At 53.2% G+C, this 16,854-nt stretch overlaps 1 protein-coding gene across 1 annotated transcript; it reads left to right on the top strand.

Annotated features, from left to right (window-relative positions):
• The first annotated feature begins 4,151 nt into the window (after window positions 1–4,151).
• On the top strand, window positions 4,152–7,120 carry Ckb (creatine kinase B). The gene is made up of 8 exons (XM_021178835.2): window positions 4,152–4,258; window positions 4,515–4,722; window positions 4,909–5,063; window positions 5,141–5,273; window positions 5,444–5,615; window positions 6,210–6,333; window positions 6,468–6,657; window positions 6,740–7,120. The coding sequence occupies exons 2-8, from the start codon at window positions 4,530–4,532 to the stop codon at window positions 6,916–6,918; spliced, it is 1,146 nt and encodes a 381-aa protein (XP_021034494.1). The 5' UTR covers window positions 4,152–4,258; window positions 4,515–4,529; the 3' UTR covers window positions 6,919–7,120.
• The last annotated feature ends 9,734 nt before the right edge of the window (window positions 7,121–16,854 follow it).

Raw genomic sequence — 16,854 nt, 5'->3', positions numbered from 1 at the left:
GAGGCAGAGGCAGGCGGATTTCTGAGTTCGAGGCCAGCCTGGTCTACAAAGTGAGCTCCAGGACAGCCAGAGCTATACAGAGAAACCCTGTCTCGAAACCCCCCCCCCCCAAAAAAAAAGACCCTAGCTGGTGAGGTGGGGGTGGGGAGATTTCCCAGCGAAGTTTATACGCTGAGTTCTAATAAGACCAGGTGCTTCATGTGGCCAGCTCGCTCTCGTGTCATTGAATCCTCTTCCTTATAATTTTATGACCACTTTACAGATGGGGAACAGAAAGTTAATTTGTGTAACATCATACCGACAACATGGTTCATGCAGGGCTATATTTTGTCTTTGAGACAGACTCCCTATATAGCCTTGGCTGTCTGGAACTCACTATGTAGATCAGGCTGGTCTCAGACCCAAGAGATCTGCCTGCTCTGCCTGGGCCCGAGGTGCCAAGAGTCCCCCCTTTGACTGGCACAGCCTCCTGCTGCACTGTCCTGCAGCCCCTGCCTTTTTTCTGACCCCTGTCAACTTCCCCTTTGCGCTCCATGAGCAAGGGAGCAGAGAGGAAGAGATACACCTTGGCCACAGACTGTGGCTAGCCTCTGGCGAACCTGAAGGCCATGGCCCTATCTGTTCTCCACTTGCCCTGCTGGACTGGACCCTGCTCTAAGATTAAAAAACTCAGTCTATGATTATCAAAGACTCCTTTGATACCCCTTCCTTCTTTGTGGTTAATGTATGACTTGGTGTGATTTTGAAGGAGATGGGACCATAAATCTGGGGAGTGATGTCATCTAGCTTCTCGCCTGGGAGCTGCCAGACCAACTACCGAGTTCCGAGGAGAGAGGAGAGCAGGGGGCCCACAGTCAGGACCACAGCTAGGTTGGAAGACCCTCACCTTGCTTCCTTGCTCTGGGGGCTATCAGGACTTCCAAGCAACACCCCAGTGGGGGCCTCACATTGATACTGTCATCTGGTGGCTATGAAGGCCCCTTTACCTCCCTCTCCTGCTGTCACTTCCACTATAGCTGCATATACTCTATGAATCTGCACGATGTCCCAAGGGTAGTCACCCTAGGACCATCGGGAGATATCTGGACCTCCTGAGCCAGCACTTGTGTCTTTTCCTTTGTGTATCTGCAGTAGAATGGGACAGTAGTCAAAGGTCACAGGAACCTGTGCCTGCACTGGGTGTGGTTTAGTGCTGGGATAGGCACCCTTGACTTCTGTTCCTCACCTCTACCAGAGTCTTGGTCTTGCTCTGGCAGGGAGATAAAAAAGGGAAAGGAAGGAGAGAAGGCTAAGAAGCTGCAAATCCTGGAGACAAAGAGGAAGCCCTGAGCCCCCTACCCCCACCTCCAGCCTAGATAACAAGTTCGCTTCCTATTTCTAAAACAGAAACTTGAGCACTTGGGGCTAAGCAGCACCAGCTTCCCTGAAAGGAGTAGGGACTGGGTAGGCAGCTGCAGATATATCTGAGATGGGGAGAGGCTGCCGGGAGCATAGAATACAGACTGAGGGCACACCTGCTGTCTAGCCAAAGACAAGGGCTCCTGGAGCCCAGGCTGGCCTTGATTTTTAATCTTCCTGCCCCTCCCCCCCCTTTTTTTTTTCTTTTTGAGACAGGATCTTTCTATGTAACCCTGACTGCCTCAGAATTCACTATGTAGACTAGACTGAACTTATTACACAGATATACATCTGCCTCTTCTTCCTGACTGCTGGAATACCTCCTTATCTGAGGTTGTTTTATTGGTTTACAGAATAGTGACTTGAGCCGGGTGTGGTGGCATACACTTTTAATCCCAGCACTCAGGAGGCAGAGGCAGGCAGATTTCTGAGTTTGAGGCCAGCCTGGTCTACAAAGTGAGTTCCAGGACAGCCAGGGCTATACAGAGAAACCCTGCCTTGAACTCCCCCCCCCCCCAAAAAAAAAGTGGCTTGACCTGGGCATAGTGGCTCAGTCCCATACTAGAACTTGGGATGCTGAGACAGAAAGAGCCTGGTTTATGGGATCTTGTCTCAAAACACAATAAGTTAAAGCTGGCCAAGGTGAGTGAAAAACAGGAGGAGCCTCTGTAGTAGCTCTGGGGACAGAGCAGAGGTGACTTTTCAACTCCACCCAGTCAGAGGCAGACAGGCAGGCAGGCAGGCTTTCTGTTCTTCACTTTAGAGTTGTCTTCTCCCCAGGCACCTGCACATTCTATCTCAGCCTGGAATTCCTGTCATACCTCACACAGTTTGCTCCGGGCAGCCAGCCTCCACAGAAAGGCAGGGTCCCTATGCCTCCTGTGCACTTTTTCTTGCACGTTCCTTGCATCTAGCACCTCATGTGTGGCTGGAGGCTCAGGGGGAGCAGCCTCCCTCAAAGTCATCTTCAGCTTCTTTTCCTCTGGGGCGTTAAGTGTGCCATCAATTTTCTGAAGTTAGGCTTTGGACTGCAATCCCTCAGAGCAGGGTGGAACATGCCTGCCTTTAAGTCCACAAGTGGATAAGCAGAGGCAGGCAGAGCTCTGAGACCTGCTTGGTCTACATAGTGAGTTCCAAGGCTAGAGAGAGAAACTGTCAAAGACAAATGACTGAAGATATTCTGTCAAACATGCAAGGATGAAGGCTTCTCTTGTTCTTGCTTATTAGCCCAGGAGTGAGTGAGTGAGTGAGTGAGTGAGTGAGTGAGTGGCTGTGAGTGAACATTAAATATGAAAGCACAGATACTGATTTTTTTGAGCCAGGGCTGTCCTGGACTCTCTTTTTAGAGGAAGGATCTGCCTGAGGGATCTCACAGAGATCTGACTGACTCTGCCTTCCTCGTGCTTGGATTGAAAGGGTGCGCTGCAGCCAGACGTGGTGGCACATGCCTTTAATCCCAGCACTTGGGAGGCAGAGGCAGGCGAATTTCTGAGTTCGAGGCCAGAACAGAGTGAGTTCCAGGACAGCCAGGGCTATACAGAGAAACCCTGTCTCGGGGATTAAAAAAAAGAAAGGGTGTGACGCCACGCAGGACCTCACCTCTATATTTGTATCAACTGCACCATCTACCACACTTTTCTACCCATGACCATTCCCTAATGAGCATCAGATCGAATCCAAACTTGCTCCCTCTACACGTTTCCTGATCTGTTTGTAGAGAAGGGACACTGTCTTTCTGTAGGCTGGATTCCTAGAAGTGGGAATGCTAGGTCATAGAGCAATTTTAAAAATTTTAACAAATACTGCCAAATTACTTTCCAGAAAAAGACGAAGCTGCTGGCAGCTGCAGCAGGCAAGGTGCGAACGCCTATCTTCACACATTCCAATTCATAGCTGGCACTGGCTGTGGTCAAATTCCAGGTTTCCCTGTACCTGTGTGTGTGTGTGTGGGGGGGCACGGGGCACGGGGAGAGAGACTGTTTCGATGTGTTGGATCTGATTAATGAGCTTAATTTTGACTGGTGCTTCCTCCACCCCCAGTTTGCCTGCCGGTGGTGAGTAGTTCTTTGTGGGTGCGGTGGTAGAAACCGGTCCCCCAAGAAAAGGGACAGGGGATGAGGATTTGGAGATTCAAAAATAAGTCTCTAGGAACTAAATGTCTTGAATCTTTCAGGGTCTGGGTCCAAGGGTCTTGGCTGTGTTCCTCAGAGCCCGCCCAAGGTCAGAACACCGTGGGTGCTTTCCGGGCGGGACCTCAGCCAGACTGCGCCTCTGGTGTTGCACCAAGAACACCCAGGAGATGCCCGCAGGCACCTTGAGGAAGGTCGGCGGCTCTGTGGCTCTGAGGATATCGCCTGGATGTGGTGTTTGGATGCTGTACCCAATGTTAAAAACCTGGACTCTCACCATGACCCTCTCTACAACGCAGTCAGCCTGAGGAGAAAGGAGGGAGGAGGCAAGGAAGGCAGGAGCCTCAAGTGCCATCTGGCTTCCCAGACTCAGTTTTCTGCCCCCAGGCAGTGTTTGTGAAGCAGGTCTAGGATATCTATGGCTCTGGGGTTTCGTCTTAGGGATCCTGTGCGAGCACCACCGGGGTGGCCAAACTGCGCAGCGGGGTCGAGACTTGGGGACCGCTGGGGTGGGCCGCTGGGGGTGTCAAGGGCTGCTGCCTCGGACAAAGCGGCGGCACCACCCCAAAGCGCGGACCAATGGAATGAATGGGCTATAAATAGCCACCAATGGGAGGCCGGCGACGCGCCCCTTAAGAGCTCAGGGAGCAGCGAGCAGCCGTCGTTCTTCTGCGCTGCGCCAGGAGCTGCAAGCACAGGCATCCATCGCCCCTGCTCCGTCCGGCATCCCGGTGAGCGGGTCCAAGGGCCAGGGGTATAGTCCTGCGGGGCTCTACGCGGTGGGGTGCGGGACCGGGGCATCACGCGCAGCCTCGCTGCCGGGAGCGCGCATCGGACCCGCCGGGTAACTTGGGATGCGCTGGACTCAGACGATGCAGACCTCGCTGACCTTGGTGGCGTCCAGGGAAAGCCTCGGGGGTCCCGAGTGGTTTGCAGGTCCCTGGCGGCCCGTGTGTAAATCTCTTCTGACCCCGCTCTTCCCCGCAGCCCGCTGCCGCCGCCATGCCCTTCTCCAACAGCCATAATACGCAGAAGCTGCGCTTCCCGGCCGAGGATGAATTCCCTGATCTGAGCAGCCACAACAACCATATGGCCAAGGTGCTGACCCCGGAGCTGTATGCCGAGCTCCGTGCCAAGTGCACGCCGAGCGGCTTTACTTTGGACGACGCCATTCAGACTGGCGTAGACAATCCGGGTATGCACACCCCTGTAGCGTCAGGCTTCCGCCTCCCCAAGAAGCCCCCGGGGCAAGGATCCCACTGCTCTTCCCTGAACCTTCGGCGGGCTGGGGTCCCCTGGTCCCCTCTCGGCGCTTAGCCTTAAGGGCCTCGGCTTGCTCCTGCCTGACGGTGACGTCACTGTCGCCGCGCCCCTCCTCCAGGCCACCCGTACATCATGACAGTGGGTGCAGTGGCGGGCGACGAGGAGAGTTACGACGTATTCAAGGACCTCTTCGACCCCATTATTGAGGAGCGGCACGGCGGCTACCAGCCCAGTGATGAGCACAAGACCGACCTCAACCCAGACAACCTGCAGGTGCGGGGAGTCAGGGTCCGGGCGTGCTGGGGAGAGGGGTCTCTGCGCTCACTCAGGCCACCACCTTGTATTCCCAGGGTGGCGATGACCTGGACCCCAACTACGTGCTGAGCTCGCGAGTGCGCACTGGCCGCAGCATCCGCGGCTTCTGTCTCCCCCCGCACTGCAGCCGCGGGGAGCGCCGCGCCATCGAGAAGCTGGCAGTAGAAGGTAGGGGTCGGGTAACAGCCGCCAGAGCTGCTGCGCTCTTCTCTGCGCGCGCGTTCCCACTGGGGACTGAGGGTCGAAGACCCACCTTCGCCCGCGGGGAAACACTGCTGCAGGCGGGGCGGCGGGCTTGCTCGCCCGCCCACCCTCTCCTTGAACTCTGCACTCCGCAGCTCTGTCCAGCCTAGATGGCGACCTGTCTGGCAGGTACTACGCGCTCAAGAGCATGACTGAGGCGGAGCAGCAGCAGCTCATTGACGACCACTTCCTCTTCGACAAGCCTGTGTCGCCTCTGCTGCTGGCCTCCGGCATGGCCCGCGACTGGCCGGATGCTCGCGGCATATGGTACGAGCCCAATCCCCCCAGTCCCCAGAAGTTGGGGCCTGCCCTGAATTCCTAGTTTGTGCAGTGCCTCCCTCCGCCCAGGTGACCTTGGTTCTGCGGATGACTGTGGTCCTTGCGCTGCGGGAGGCCGCAGTCTCCAGGGACTCAAGGGTGGTGACCAGTCTCTTTGGCGTCTGTTCTCCGCCCTCCTCCTGGGAGCCGGCGCTTCTTGTTTTCTCTCCACCTTCTCACCCCCTTATTCCGCCGGGATCTTGCCAGGTGCCAATGACGCAAAAGCCTCCGCACCGGGTCCGGGCAGGGCTCCTACCCCTGCAGACTGAGCGGGCGGAGGCGTGCTTCCTCTGGTGGGATGCTCTGGAGGCTCCAGACCCTTGCGGGCCACAGAGCACATGACTGGTGATTGAGATGTATATGAGCTGCCTGGGTCTCCCTGCCTTCCTCCACTGTTGCTGGGATTGGCGTCTTGGTGACAGCTCACATTCCAGCACTCGGGAAGCATTTTGTTTGAGGTCACCCACCTATAGTGTCTTTCTTGGGTGTGATCTAAGGCCACATTCTGGCAGGAACTCCAGCCTGACTATACCCCTCCTCTAGGCACAATGACAATAAGACTTTCCTGGTATGGATTAATGAGGAGGACCACCTGCGGGTCATCTCCATGCAGAAGGGGGGCAACATGAAAGAAGTGTTCACCCGATTCTGCACCGGCCTCACTCAGGTCAGGCCTGGGCCTTCCTCACTAGGGGGGTTGGTGCTAGGGAGGGATGGGGGCAGATCAGAGCCCACATCTCCCACGGTCCGTAGGGCTTCGGCCAGACTTCCTTCTCTTAACTCTCCCTTCTCCACCTTCAGATCGAAACTCTCTTCAAGTCCAAGAACTATGAGTTCATGTGGAATCCTCACCTGGGCTACATCCTCACATGCCCATCCAACCTGGGCACCGGACTGCGGGCAGGTGTGCATATCAAGCTGCCCCACCTGGGGAAGCACGAGAAGTTCTCGGAGGTGCTCAAGCGGCTGCGGCTCCAGAAGCGAGGCACAGGTGAGGGGGCAGAAGGCACAGGTGAGGGGGCAGAAGGTGCAGGTGTCCTCAGCCCCGCTGACCTGCCCATGTCCCACCGCAGGTGGCGTGGACACCGCTGCTGTCGGTGGGGTGTTTGATGTCTCCAACGCTGACCGCCTGGGCTTCTCGGAGGTGGAACTGGTGCAGATGGTGGTGGACGGAGTGAAACTGCTCATTGAGATGGAGCAACGGCTCGAGCAGGGTCAGGCGATCGATGACCTCATGCCGGCCCAGAAGTGAAGCCTGGCCCTCGCCACCATCAGGCTGCCGCTTCCTAACTTATTACCCGGGCAGTGCCCGCCATGCATCCTTGATGTTTGCCGCCTGGCGGCTGAGCCCTTAGCCTCGCTGTAGAGACTTCTGTCGCCCTGGGTAGAGTTTATTTTTTTGATGGCTAAGCTGTTGCTGACACTGAAAATAAACTAGGGTTTGGCCTGCCCTATGTCTGTCTGAGTGTTGCTTCTCCTTTCCTAGGGACAGTCATGTGCGTGCCTGCGCGTGTGTGCGTGCTGGCCTTCTGTGTCATCTCACCTAGCAGATGAAACATGAGCTGTAGAAGATACAGGGCAGAGAGGGAGGGAGGCTCTGAGTCCAGCCTGAGCATCTAAGGACATCTGTGCTTGCAGGGTGGAGCCTAGCGTTTCCTTAGCCCCAGCCATCTAAAGGAGTCCGAAGCTTGACATCTGCCCCAGTTTCTTTCTGCCGTCTTCCTGGCAGCCTGAAGAGCCATAGTTTACCTCCTCACTTCCTCCCCCTCCAGCCTCCAACCCGTACTCCAGTTCCTAAATAATCCTCTCCCTGCTTCCTCCAGCTTCCGTCCTCCTCGGGTTGAGGTGCCACCTCCTCATCCCTCCACCCACCCAGCTCTCTAGTCCCATCCAGACTTTTGTCCTGTCCCGTCCCGCTCATTTGCAGCTTCCTCTCTGGGGCCCTAGTGGTTGGGAGGAGGCAACCCTCTGCTTCCACTCTGAGCTTTTATGCCACGTCATCTAGGAGAGGGAACAGAAGTTAGGGGCTCTGTCGTGGCCCGTCCCTGTCTGTGGACAGGTCAAAGGGGAGGTACCCCAAGGCTCACATCAGGGCTCCTGGGCACAAACGAAGCTTGGCTGCCTTCATGGCGGCTTATCCTGGTTGGGTCTCATGAAAAGATCTGGCCCACATTTGAAAGCCGAGAAAGGAAAAAACAGCAGCCAGGGGCTGGGACTACAGTTCCCCGCCCCCACAGCGACTCTTCCAAGAGGACAGTCTTGTGCTGCCACCTGCTGGACAGGCTCATCACAGGCTTACCTGGTCAACCCAGACGACATACTCAGGAGACAGGGAGGCAAGGTTGATCTATGAGCTACAGAGGTGCATTCTGTCTGGTGTTTGCTTCAACGGCCAGACTCCAGCTATGGGCTCGTCTAGGTGGTGTCTAGGCTGGGGAAACTAGTTGAGTACTGACCTCTGTAGCATGCTGTTTGAATGCACCTCACTGCCGGTGGGCTGGACATAGGACAGGGCAGGTTCCCTAGAAGCACAAAAGGGTCAAGAGATCTCTGCATCTCTCCTTAGTGTCCAGGGATAGCACTCAATCCTGCCTTCGGTCTCCTCAGATGTCCTAAAAAGTTTGCAGCTAGCACTCCTGTCAGAAGGACCTGGGGTCCACACTAGACCATTCCCTCAGCTTTAAGTCATCCAGCCACACTGTAGATTTCAGTCTGGTGGCAAAAAGCAGCCCTCCTGCCTTCCTTTAGGAAGGCAGAGGCGAGCAGGGCTCTGAGCTCAAGGCCAGCCTGGTCTATAGAGCAAGTTTCAGGACAGACAGAACTCCAAAGAAAAGCCCTGCCTTGAAAAACTAGGGGGAAAATGCCTTTCAAACCATCTCCACCAACAAAGTTAATGAGTCTCTGAAGGGACGATACAGACTCTAAGAGAGGGACAGTAGGCACAGAGAGATATGTATGCCCTAAACTCCCCATGTCTGCTGTTAAGACACCAAAAAGACCTAAGAAAAGAAGGCAGGACACAGGACCCCTGTAACGGGTGAGGGTTTTCTATCTTCCTATAGGTGCCTCAGGTCTGTGAAGTTCAGTCTTGGAATACCACCTTCCCGCCACCTGAGCCCAGAGTGTTCTGCTGGCTCAGGCCCCTTAACGCCAGCAAGGTCAGGGCCAGCTAACTTGATGTGGCTAGGCCTACGCACAGCACTGTGTGGTACTTCCCCATCCAAACCCCAAGGATCCAGAGAGCTGCAGCCTGAAACCCCACTCTACTTACGCAGGATCCAGAGGGCAGAACCTAGCCTAGAAAGGATGTTTCCCCCAGGCAGTGAATCTGATGAGCATCTTGAACCAGCCACTCGGGCACCGGCACAGCTGAGCCCCTTTGGGGCTTGTGCTTCCGGGTTGAGCTGTGTCCTGGACACAGGCACTTCCTGGCCTCTGTGTAGGCTCAGAAACTCAGGACTCTACTAGGCTCTGAGTTCCTACCCCAGTCTCACCCAGACAGAAGAATCTTGTTGTGTTCCCTCGGCTGTGTTGCATGCCACTCTCCTGTGCTCGGTAGATCTCCGGGACTTATGGAAGTCCAGACAGCCCTGCTCTTCCTCTAGATCTGAGATTCAAACGAGTGTGTTGAGCTTGGCTTTCGTGGGAGTGGTTGCAGAGATGGAAGGGGCTGTGCTCACTGGGAACAGGAATGGAAACACATCTCCCTGGGACAGGCTGGCCACCCTGATTTCTTGCTGGGAGCAGCCAGAGAAGGATTTCACCCTGGAGCCACCTACATTGGGTGGCCCAATGATAGAGGCGGGTGTTCTGTCCACTAAGATATCAACCCACCATACTAACAAAGCCCCCAGCTCTCACCCTGGTGCCGGTAGAATTTCCAGATGCTGACCCAGGAAGACCACTATCTAAAGAAATAACAAGGAACGACAGCTCCTTAGAGAAGGAAAGAACTGGTCAGGACCATTTACCTGGAGAAAAAAAAAAAAGAAAAAAGAAAAAGCTTGGCCAACCCCACCCCTCCTACTTCGTGCAAGCAAACTTCACACTCAGTGCTATGAAGACAGGCTGAGGAAGCCAAGAAGCAAGCCTGGGTTATAAAACAGCTCGCGCTAAGATCCCAGATTATGTATGGAAAAACCCCAGAACAGTCTGGCTGTGGGTGGGAACAGGTGATTTCCCTCTTTATACTTCGCTTTCCGAGTTTCTTCCAGTGAACATGTATTGCTTATATAAGGCAATGGTTTTGGCCATGTTGAGGGTCGAACTCGGCTCGGCGCATGCTAGGAACGAAGCTCAACCACTAAGCTGCACTTGCGGTCCTCCCCAGGTACCGGAGGAGGAAACTGAAATCCTCCTGCCTCCACCGACCGGCGGCTGGGATAATGGATGTGTACTACCTCACCCTGTTTCTGCAGTGTAGTCTTTAGGATTAAACCAAGGGCTCTGAGCTAGTTAGCGCTTGGCTGGCTGAGCTACAGCCTCGGCCCTGTCCCAGTCAAATTGGAAATAGTTTTCTTTTTTCTTCTTCTATTTATAGGAATTTAATGTGTTGCAGCTGGTGGGAGCACTGAGGGAGTAGCAAGCAGGCATCCACTGGCACCCTCTCCTATTATGGGGAAACTGAGGCTCACATAGAAAAGCCTAACGCAGGCATGGGTTGATTCTTCTGCTCTTTTAACTTGTGGGGCTCTTCAGGGCCGGGTCCAGCTTCTCCCAATAGTAGCTTAGAAGGCTGCAATTGCCTGCAGGCTTCCTTACACAGCACTTCTATTTCTGACCCAGCCTGGTACTTAACAAACCTCCCAGATGCCGGAGGCAGCTAGACACTGTACCCACAGGCATGCAAGTTAAGATAACTTTCCCACTGGCCAAAAGGTGAGTCAACGACAAAGGACAAAGGTGTCGGGGGGACAGCCTAGGGAAGCAAGGCTTTTCAGTGGGCTGGGGTTCGAGCCTGCATCCTGCAGCTTCCCACAGTCTCATCATGCCCTAATACCTTACTCTGCTTTGCTAAGGACACCGGGGTTCAGGCGTCCTGACCACCACACCTCGGCAGGTACACTCCCCACTTGAACAACAGCTGGGTATGGTGGCACAGCCCTTTAACAGGACGGAAGCAGGACTAGCAGGGATTAGGATTTGGGATTAGGATTAGCAGGATTAGCAGCCCTCCGGCCAAGTTTTAAGGTACTGATGATGGCTTAAGGTCCCCTGGTGGCCACTCTGCCGTAGCTACAAAGTTTTGGTGCTTAGTTTAGTGACAAGACAAGTGACATTCAAGCAGCCACCTTGGGATGTCAAGACAAGGCCATCCTGCAGAAAACAGGTGGAGCTCCTGTGCTTGTATCGCTAGGTCCTAATGGAAACTTGTGTGGAACCTAAATCACTCCTGGGGAAGGGATGAACCGGGACTGTGGTCCAACTCTCTTAACAGCAGCCTCTCTGCAGAGCAGAGCGGAACGTGGGTCAGCGGGGTTGGAATGCGGGTGGAACGAAGGGTAACCTGGCTCTGGCTTTATCCACACAGAGGATGACTCACTCACTGTGTTGTCTGATGGAAGTGTCAGGCTGTCTGGTAGCTTGTGTCTAGGCTCAGGCTGGGCTCCATTTTGCAAATTCTACCATGTGTATACCAGCAAAGGTGGTACTGCTACAGTGGTTTTACACTGCTGCTGCAGTCTTGGTTCACTGTTCTCTTGAGCCTGTGTTCTTGGTCAGTTTTTCAACCTGGAGCTGTTCACCATGCCAAGATTGTTCCAAACCAAACCACCCAACCAAAAAACAAACAAACAAAAAAACCCCAAACCAAACCAAAACCAAACCGAGTGTGGTGGTGCACACTTCAAAACCCAGCACTTGGGAGGCAGAAGCAGGCAGATCTCTGAGTCTGAGGCCAGTCTGGTCTACAGAGAGAGAGTTCCAGGACAGCCAAGGCTACAGAAAAGCCCTTTCTCAGAAAAACAAACAACAAACAAACAAACAAACAAACAAAAGGAGAAACCGGAACCAAATGTATCCCACTGAAAGTAAAGCATAGCAGTCAGGTGCTTGGACCACTCCCTCCCCAGCCCTGCATACACGAGGGGCTTGGCTACACCAGATGCCCAGATTTAAAAACAGCTCGTCCCATCAGGCCTGCAGCTGTTGACTCTGGCTTGACAAGGACCACCTGTGTTGCTGCCTCACCCTGTCCTTAGCCCTGCAGACAGAAAGGAGGGGCCAGGCATTGCTTTTCTCTGGCCTCCAGTCAAGGATTATATGACTTTGCGTTTTTAGCCAAGTCCCAGTATTTGCCTAAGTTCATTAATGACATTCCAGTCAGTAATGCAACCCCGAGAGTGTATGGTACACTTACAGCCACTAGAGTACAAGGACTTAGAGCTGCTCAAGGCTACAAGGCAGGTTCCCTAGGGCTTACTGAATGGGGGAGGGGTGTGGCCGTGGGCTGGGGCTCAGACTTGGGAGAGCTGAGCTGTATGTCCAAGAGTCTGGCCTGGAATGGGGCCCCCTGAGGCTGGAGGGGATGCTCTGGGGGTTCCTCTGCTTAGGACTGTCTGCTACTTCCCTGGATGTGTCTGCTGGTAGCTCCCGGGGGAGGCAAGCCAGCGCAGATCCTGCTCTAGAAGACATGGCGGAGGCAGGCTGCATGTCAGGTCCTTCTTCCAGATCCATGGTGCAAGCCATGCCGAGGCTTACCTGAAGAGCTAGGGCACTCCTTGCTGAAGTACCGAGAAGAGAGCGGCTAAGAGAACCGCATCGTCATCTCACAGACGTCACTGAGAACTTGCTGGTGTCGTGGCCCCACATGGCATGAGTGGGAGACAGCTGGGCTGTGTGCAGCTTGTCTTCCCACTTCCTGTAGACTCATTACATCTTCTCTGCCTTCATCCTGAAGGTGCGACCCCTTGGCCTCCTACAGTGTCCCTTTCAGCCTGGAAACCGAGCTTCACAACAGTAGCGGAGTTTACCTAGCCTTTACTCAGTTTTGTATGTCTAGGATCAACACAAGGTCCTGCGGGATAGCACCTTCCTTTAGCCACCTTCCGTTTAAACATCAATAAACAGATACGCCTTTGACTGGCAAAGGGCATGGAGCAGTTAACGAACAGAAGCAAAGACTCCATTTTTTAAAAATTTCTGACTTTAATCTTCAGTACTTGAGTCCTGATGACTCAAAGGTTCCCAAGAGAGAAGTCTCTGGGGCAGTTCAGGAAGTAGCTGTCTACTAGGAAAAGGCAGTTGTTGTTCAGCTCCCAGAGTCCCTCCCTGCACAAGGCTGGGGCCCCCAACACAGAGGGAGTGCCAGAAAGTGTGGGAGAGAGCTTAGCTCTGGAGGGTGGAGGGGGCCCGGTGTGACAGAGCAGGGTCTGCACAAGGCCAGAGTCAGGGCAAGAACTGTAGCATCACTTGCTCCTTCCGTTTATTTATTTTTCTTTTTTATTGTTTTTGAGACAGTTGCTCTGTGTAGCCCTGGCTGTCCTGGAACTCACTTTGTAGACCAGGCTGGCTTCGAACTTAGAAATCCACCTGCCTCTGCCTCCCAAGTGCTGGGATTAAAGGCGTGCATCAAAGATTTATTATTATACATAAGTACACTTCAGATGCACCAGAAGAGGGCGTCAGATCCCAACAGGTGGTTGTGAGCACCATGTGGTTGCTGGGATTTGAACTCAGAACTTTCAGAAGAGCAGTCAGTGCTCTTACCCACTGAGCCATCTCACCAGCCCTGGCTTATTCTTTATTAAAAACTCAGCACTTTTGACCATGTGATTCTGGCTTTAGAGTCAAGAGGAGAAGGAGACTACGGAGACAATTGATGCTGGTTAGCTGGAGCTAAGAAATTAGTGATGATTAAGAAGAGACCAGCAGCCGGGCGTGGTGGCGCACGCCTTTAATCCCAGCACTCGGGAGGCAGAGGCAGCCGGATTTCTGAGTTCGAGGCCAGCCTGGTCTACAAAGTGAGTGCCAGGACAGCCAGGGCTACACAGAGAAACCCTGTCTCGAAAAAACCAAAAAAAAAAAAAAAAAAAAAAAAAAAAAAAAAGAAGAGACCAGCATCAAGCCGGGCGGTGGCACACATTTGGGAGGCAGAGGCAGGCAGATTTCTGGGTTCAAGGCCAGCCCGGTCTACAAAGTGAGTTCCAGGACAGCCAGGGCTACACAGAGAAACTCTGTCTCAGAAAAAAAAAACAAAAAAAGAGAGAGAGAAAGACTAGCATCATTGAGGTGAAATCTTCTGGGAAGAATTTTCTGAGAGCACAAAGAAGCTGTGTTCCAGAGACAGCCAAGGTTGTACCTCGCGCTGCGCTGCAGCTGTACTTGGTAATGTGTAAGATACCCAGGTATCTAAGTTACCCAGGTAACTGAGTCACCCAGGTATCTAAGACACAATAAACAAGGTAGGAAGGTAACGACTGCTCTTACCCAGCTGTGAGCCAGAGGAATGGGCAGCTGACAAGGTGGACCTATGGTGGCAACAATGGCACAAACGTTGCTCGAGATATTCTTTTTGTTCTTTGTTTGTTTTTGTTTTTCTAGACAGGGTTTCTCTGTGTAGCCCTGGCTGTCCTGGAACTCACTTTGTAGACCAGGCTGGCCTCAAACTCAGAAATCTACCTGCCTCTACCTCCCAAGTGCTGGGATTAAAGGCGTACGCCACCACGCCCGGCTGAGATATTCTTAAAATTAAGCCAGGTGTGGTGGTGGCGCATGCTTTCAATTCCAGCACTCAGAAGACAGAGGCAGGAAGATTTGAGTTTGAAGCAAACATGCTCAACATAATAAAACTGTCTCAAAATAAAAGGCAAACCGTAACAACAAAATAGCCAAAAGTACAGGCAGGGGAGTGGAAGGCAAAGTGATAGATAGTCCCGTCTCACACCCTGGATCTACTCCCAGCCTAACCTCTGGGTCTCCACTCATTCTGTCCTACAGGAAGGGCTCTGATGGCTGGAAATCAATACATTAGATGGGTTAACTGTCTGTCTGGAGAGGTGCAGCCACAGGGGAGGGTGGGAGTTGGGTAGGGGCAAGGACTCAGGTCTCAGCCACCAAGGATGCCCTGCCCTTTCCAGACAGCTAAAACTTTGTTAATGTAAGAAGGAACCAAATTGAAGTCATTTTTAATTAAACTTCCATTTTGAACAGGGGTCAAATAAAGGTTAAGTTCCCAAGACACCCCCCCCCCCCCCGGGAACTGACACTCCGGTTGGACAGTTGAGATGTTACTGATGCTCTGCAGGTCACCACACCACAGTTGAATAACCCAACCAATGGGAACAGGGTTAAGTGTTCCACAAAGACTTGTTCCTAAGAAGTCCCGTGCACTTAGACCTGATGGGTGGCATAACTTGGCATGGACATTTAGGATTTCAGGCCTAAAACCTGTACCACTCTGGCTCTGGGTTGGAGTTCAGCTCTGCAGTCTATTCTGTGGCCCTGATTGATAAGTCGCTGCCTGAATACAGTAGCCTGTGTCATCTGCTTAACTACTTACTAGGATGAGCATTCAAAGATGCACTCAGTTCCCAAGTCTGTGTTGCTGTCCCTGACTGGGCAGGTTTTGCTGCCTAATTCAAATGAGAATCTTGCTTTCCTGGACTCTTGGGCCTGCTTAGGGTGTTTGGTTGGTTTTCTGGACCCCAAGAATCCGGTGGCTGCCTATGCTTCTTAGAGGCAGTTATTCATTTGACCATAACTTAAAATGCATCCACATGGCAAACAAAACAAAATCCACGAGTGTTTGCATTCACACAGAAAGTGGCCATGCTGATCAGGGCACATGGCAGGCTCCTAGCACCCCATATAGAGCCGGAGAAGCAGTTAGCAAGAGCCAGTTCTTTTTTCCTTTGCTTTGGCTCTGGCTAGCTTGGAACTTGTTATGTTGGCCAGGCTGGCCTCAACTCAGACATCTACCCACCTCTGCCTCCCAAGTGCTGAGATTAGAGTTGTGCCCCACCACACCCAGCATGAGCCCTTTTTGACAGACATCTGTATGGGTTCTGTGGGCCATCCCCTGACTGGATTTCTATAGGATTCTTTGAGACAGAGCCTCACTAGGTAGTCTTGGTTGTTCAAGACCTACAGAGATCCACCTACTGTGGTCTCCAAGTGCTTCGATGAAAGGCATGTCACCATACCCGGTTTAGGGCAGGATTGGACCAACAGCTGGTCATAATTCCTAAAGAAGAGCCCAGCAGCTCTGCCTTGATAAGGAAAGTTATATATGGCTGGCTGTCTAGCAAAGATACAGTGGCCTAGAGCATCCATGTGCGTAATCTACATGCAGGGTTCAAGAGAAGCCCATGCATACCTGGACAGTACCCATTCTTCTGGGGCCCTTTCAAGGATCCTTTAAAGTTTAAAGGGATCAGGCCAAAAGGCTGGAGAGTCTCTGCTTAGCAGGGCACAGCTACAGCAGCACATCTCTCTAGAGGCCTTGAATCCAGGGAGTAAAAGGCAGCAAGACTCCAGGGTCATAGGGCAAGCAGCTCCCAGCTGCTGGAGCCTTCCTTCTGCTGTACTGCTGTCTGGCCACTTCTCAACAGTGTCAGGACTGTATTCCAGCTCTCCTCAGGCTCTGTCTACCTGCTGAAGGTCCTGGCATCTCTCCTCCTCCTTTAGCCACTTCCAAACCTGCTCTGATCTCCCTTCCCACCGCACTCCTGCTGCTGCCTGCCGTTCCCACCAGGCACTGTCCCTTCTCTCTCTCACCCACCCCAGACCCATCACAGGGCTCATGTGGCTGTCTCTCACTGGGAGTGCCTCCAGCTAACCTCTGCTAGGCTTTCCTGGCTTGATCTCGCTCTCCTTTGGCCATGCTCATCATTCTCCATCCTTTCGCAGGTCCTGGAGACCCCGTCCTCCAGACTCCCCAGCTGCTCTGCAGTGGACGGCACACTGTTTCCCACTGAAGTCCTCGCCCCGACTATCCTGGAACCCTCACTTTTAAATACATGTAAATGTGGTGTGTGTGTGTGTGCCCATGAAAGCTGTTAAGTGCTGGATCTCCTGGACCTAGAGTTCAGGTGTTTGTGAGCCACCATATGTGGATGCTGCAGTTAAACCCCGGCCCTTGGCACACGTAGCATACACTCCTAGCCACTCAGCAATCCCTCCAGCTACTAAGTTCTGACTTCTTGTTATTGACTGACTGCTGGAATGTACGTTTCGAGGTCTCTGGTCT

This window comes from Mus caroli, chromosome 12, assembly GCF_900094665.2.
Source record: "Mus caroli chromosome 12, CAROLI_EIJ_v1.1, whole genome shotgun sequence".
Classification (NCBI taxonomy): domain Eukaryota; kingdom Metazoa; phylum Chordata; class Mammalia; order Rodentia; family Muridae; genus Mus; species Mus caroli.
Note: the sequence above shows the minus strand (reverse complement) of the source record. Positions and strands in the feature narration are given on the sequence as shown.

Excerpts from the sequence above, each read along its gene's own strand:
- Ckb (XM_021178835.2), top strand. The coding sequence starts at position 4,530 with ATGCCCTTCTCCAACAGCCATAATACGCAGAAGCTGCGCTTCCCGGCC. Across the intron at positions 5,274-5,443 it reads CGAGAAGCTGGCAGTAGAAG|CTCTGTCCAGCCTAGATGGC; the intron begins GTAGGGGTCGGG and ends TGCACTCCGCAG. Across the intron at positions 5,616-6,209 it reads CCGGATGCTCGCGGCATATG|GCACAATGACAATAAGACTT; the intron begins GTACGAGCCCAA and ends CCCCTCCTCTAG.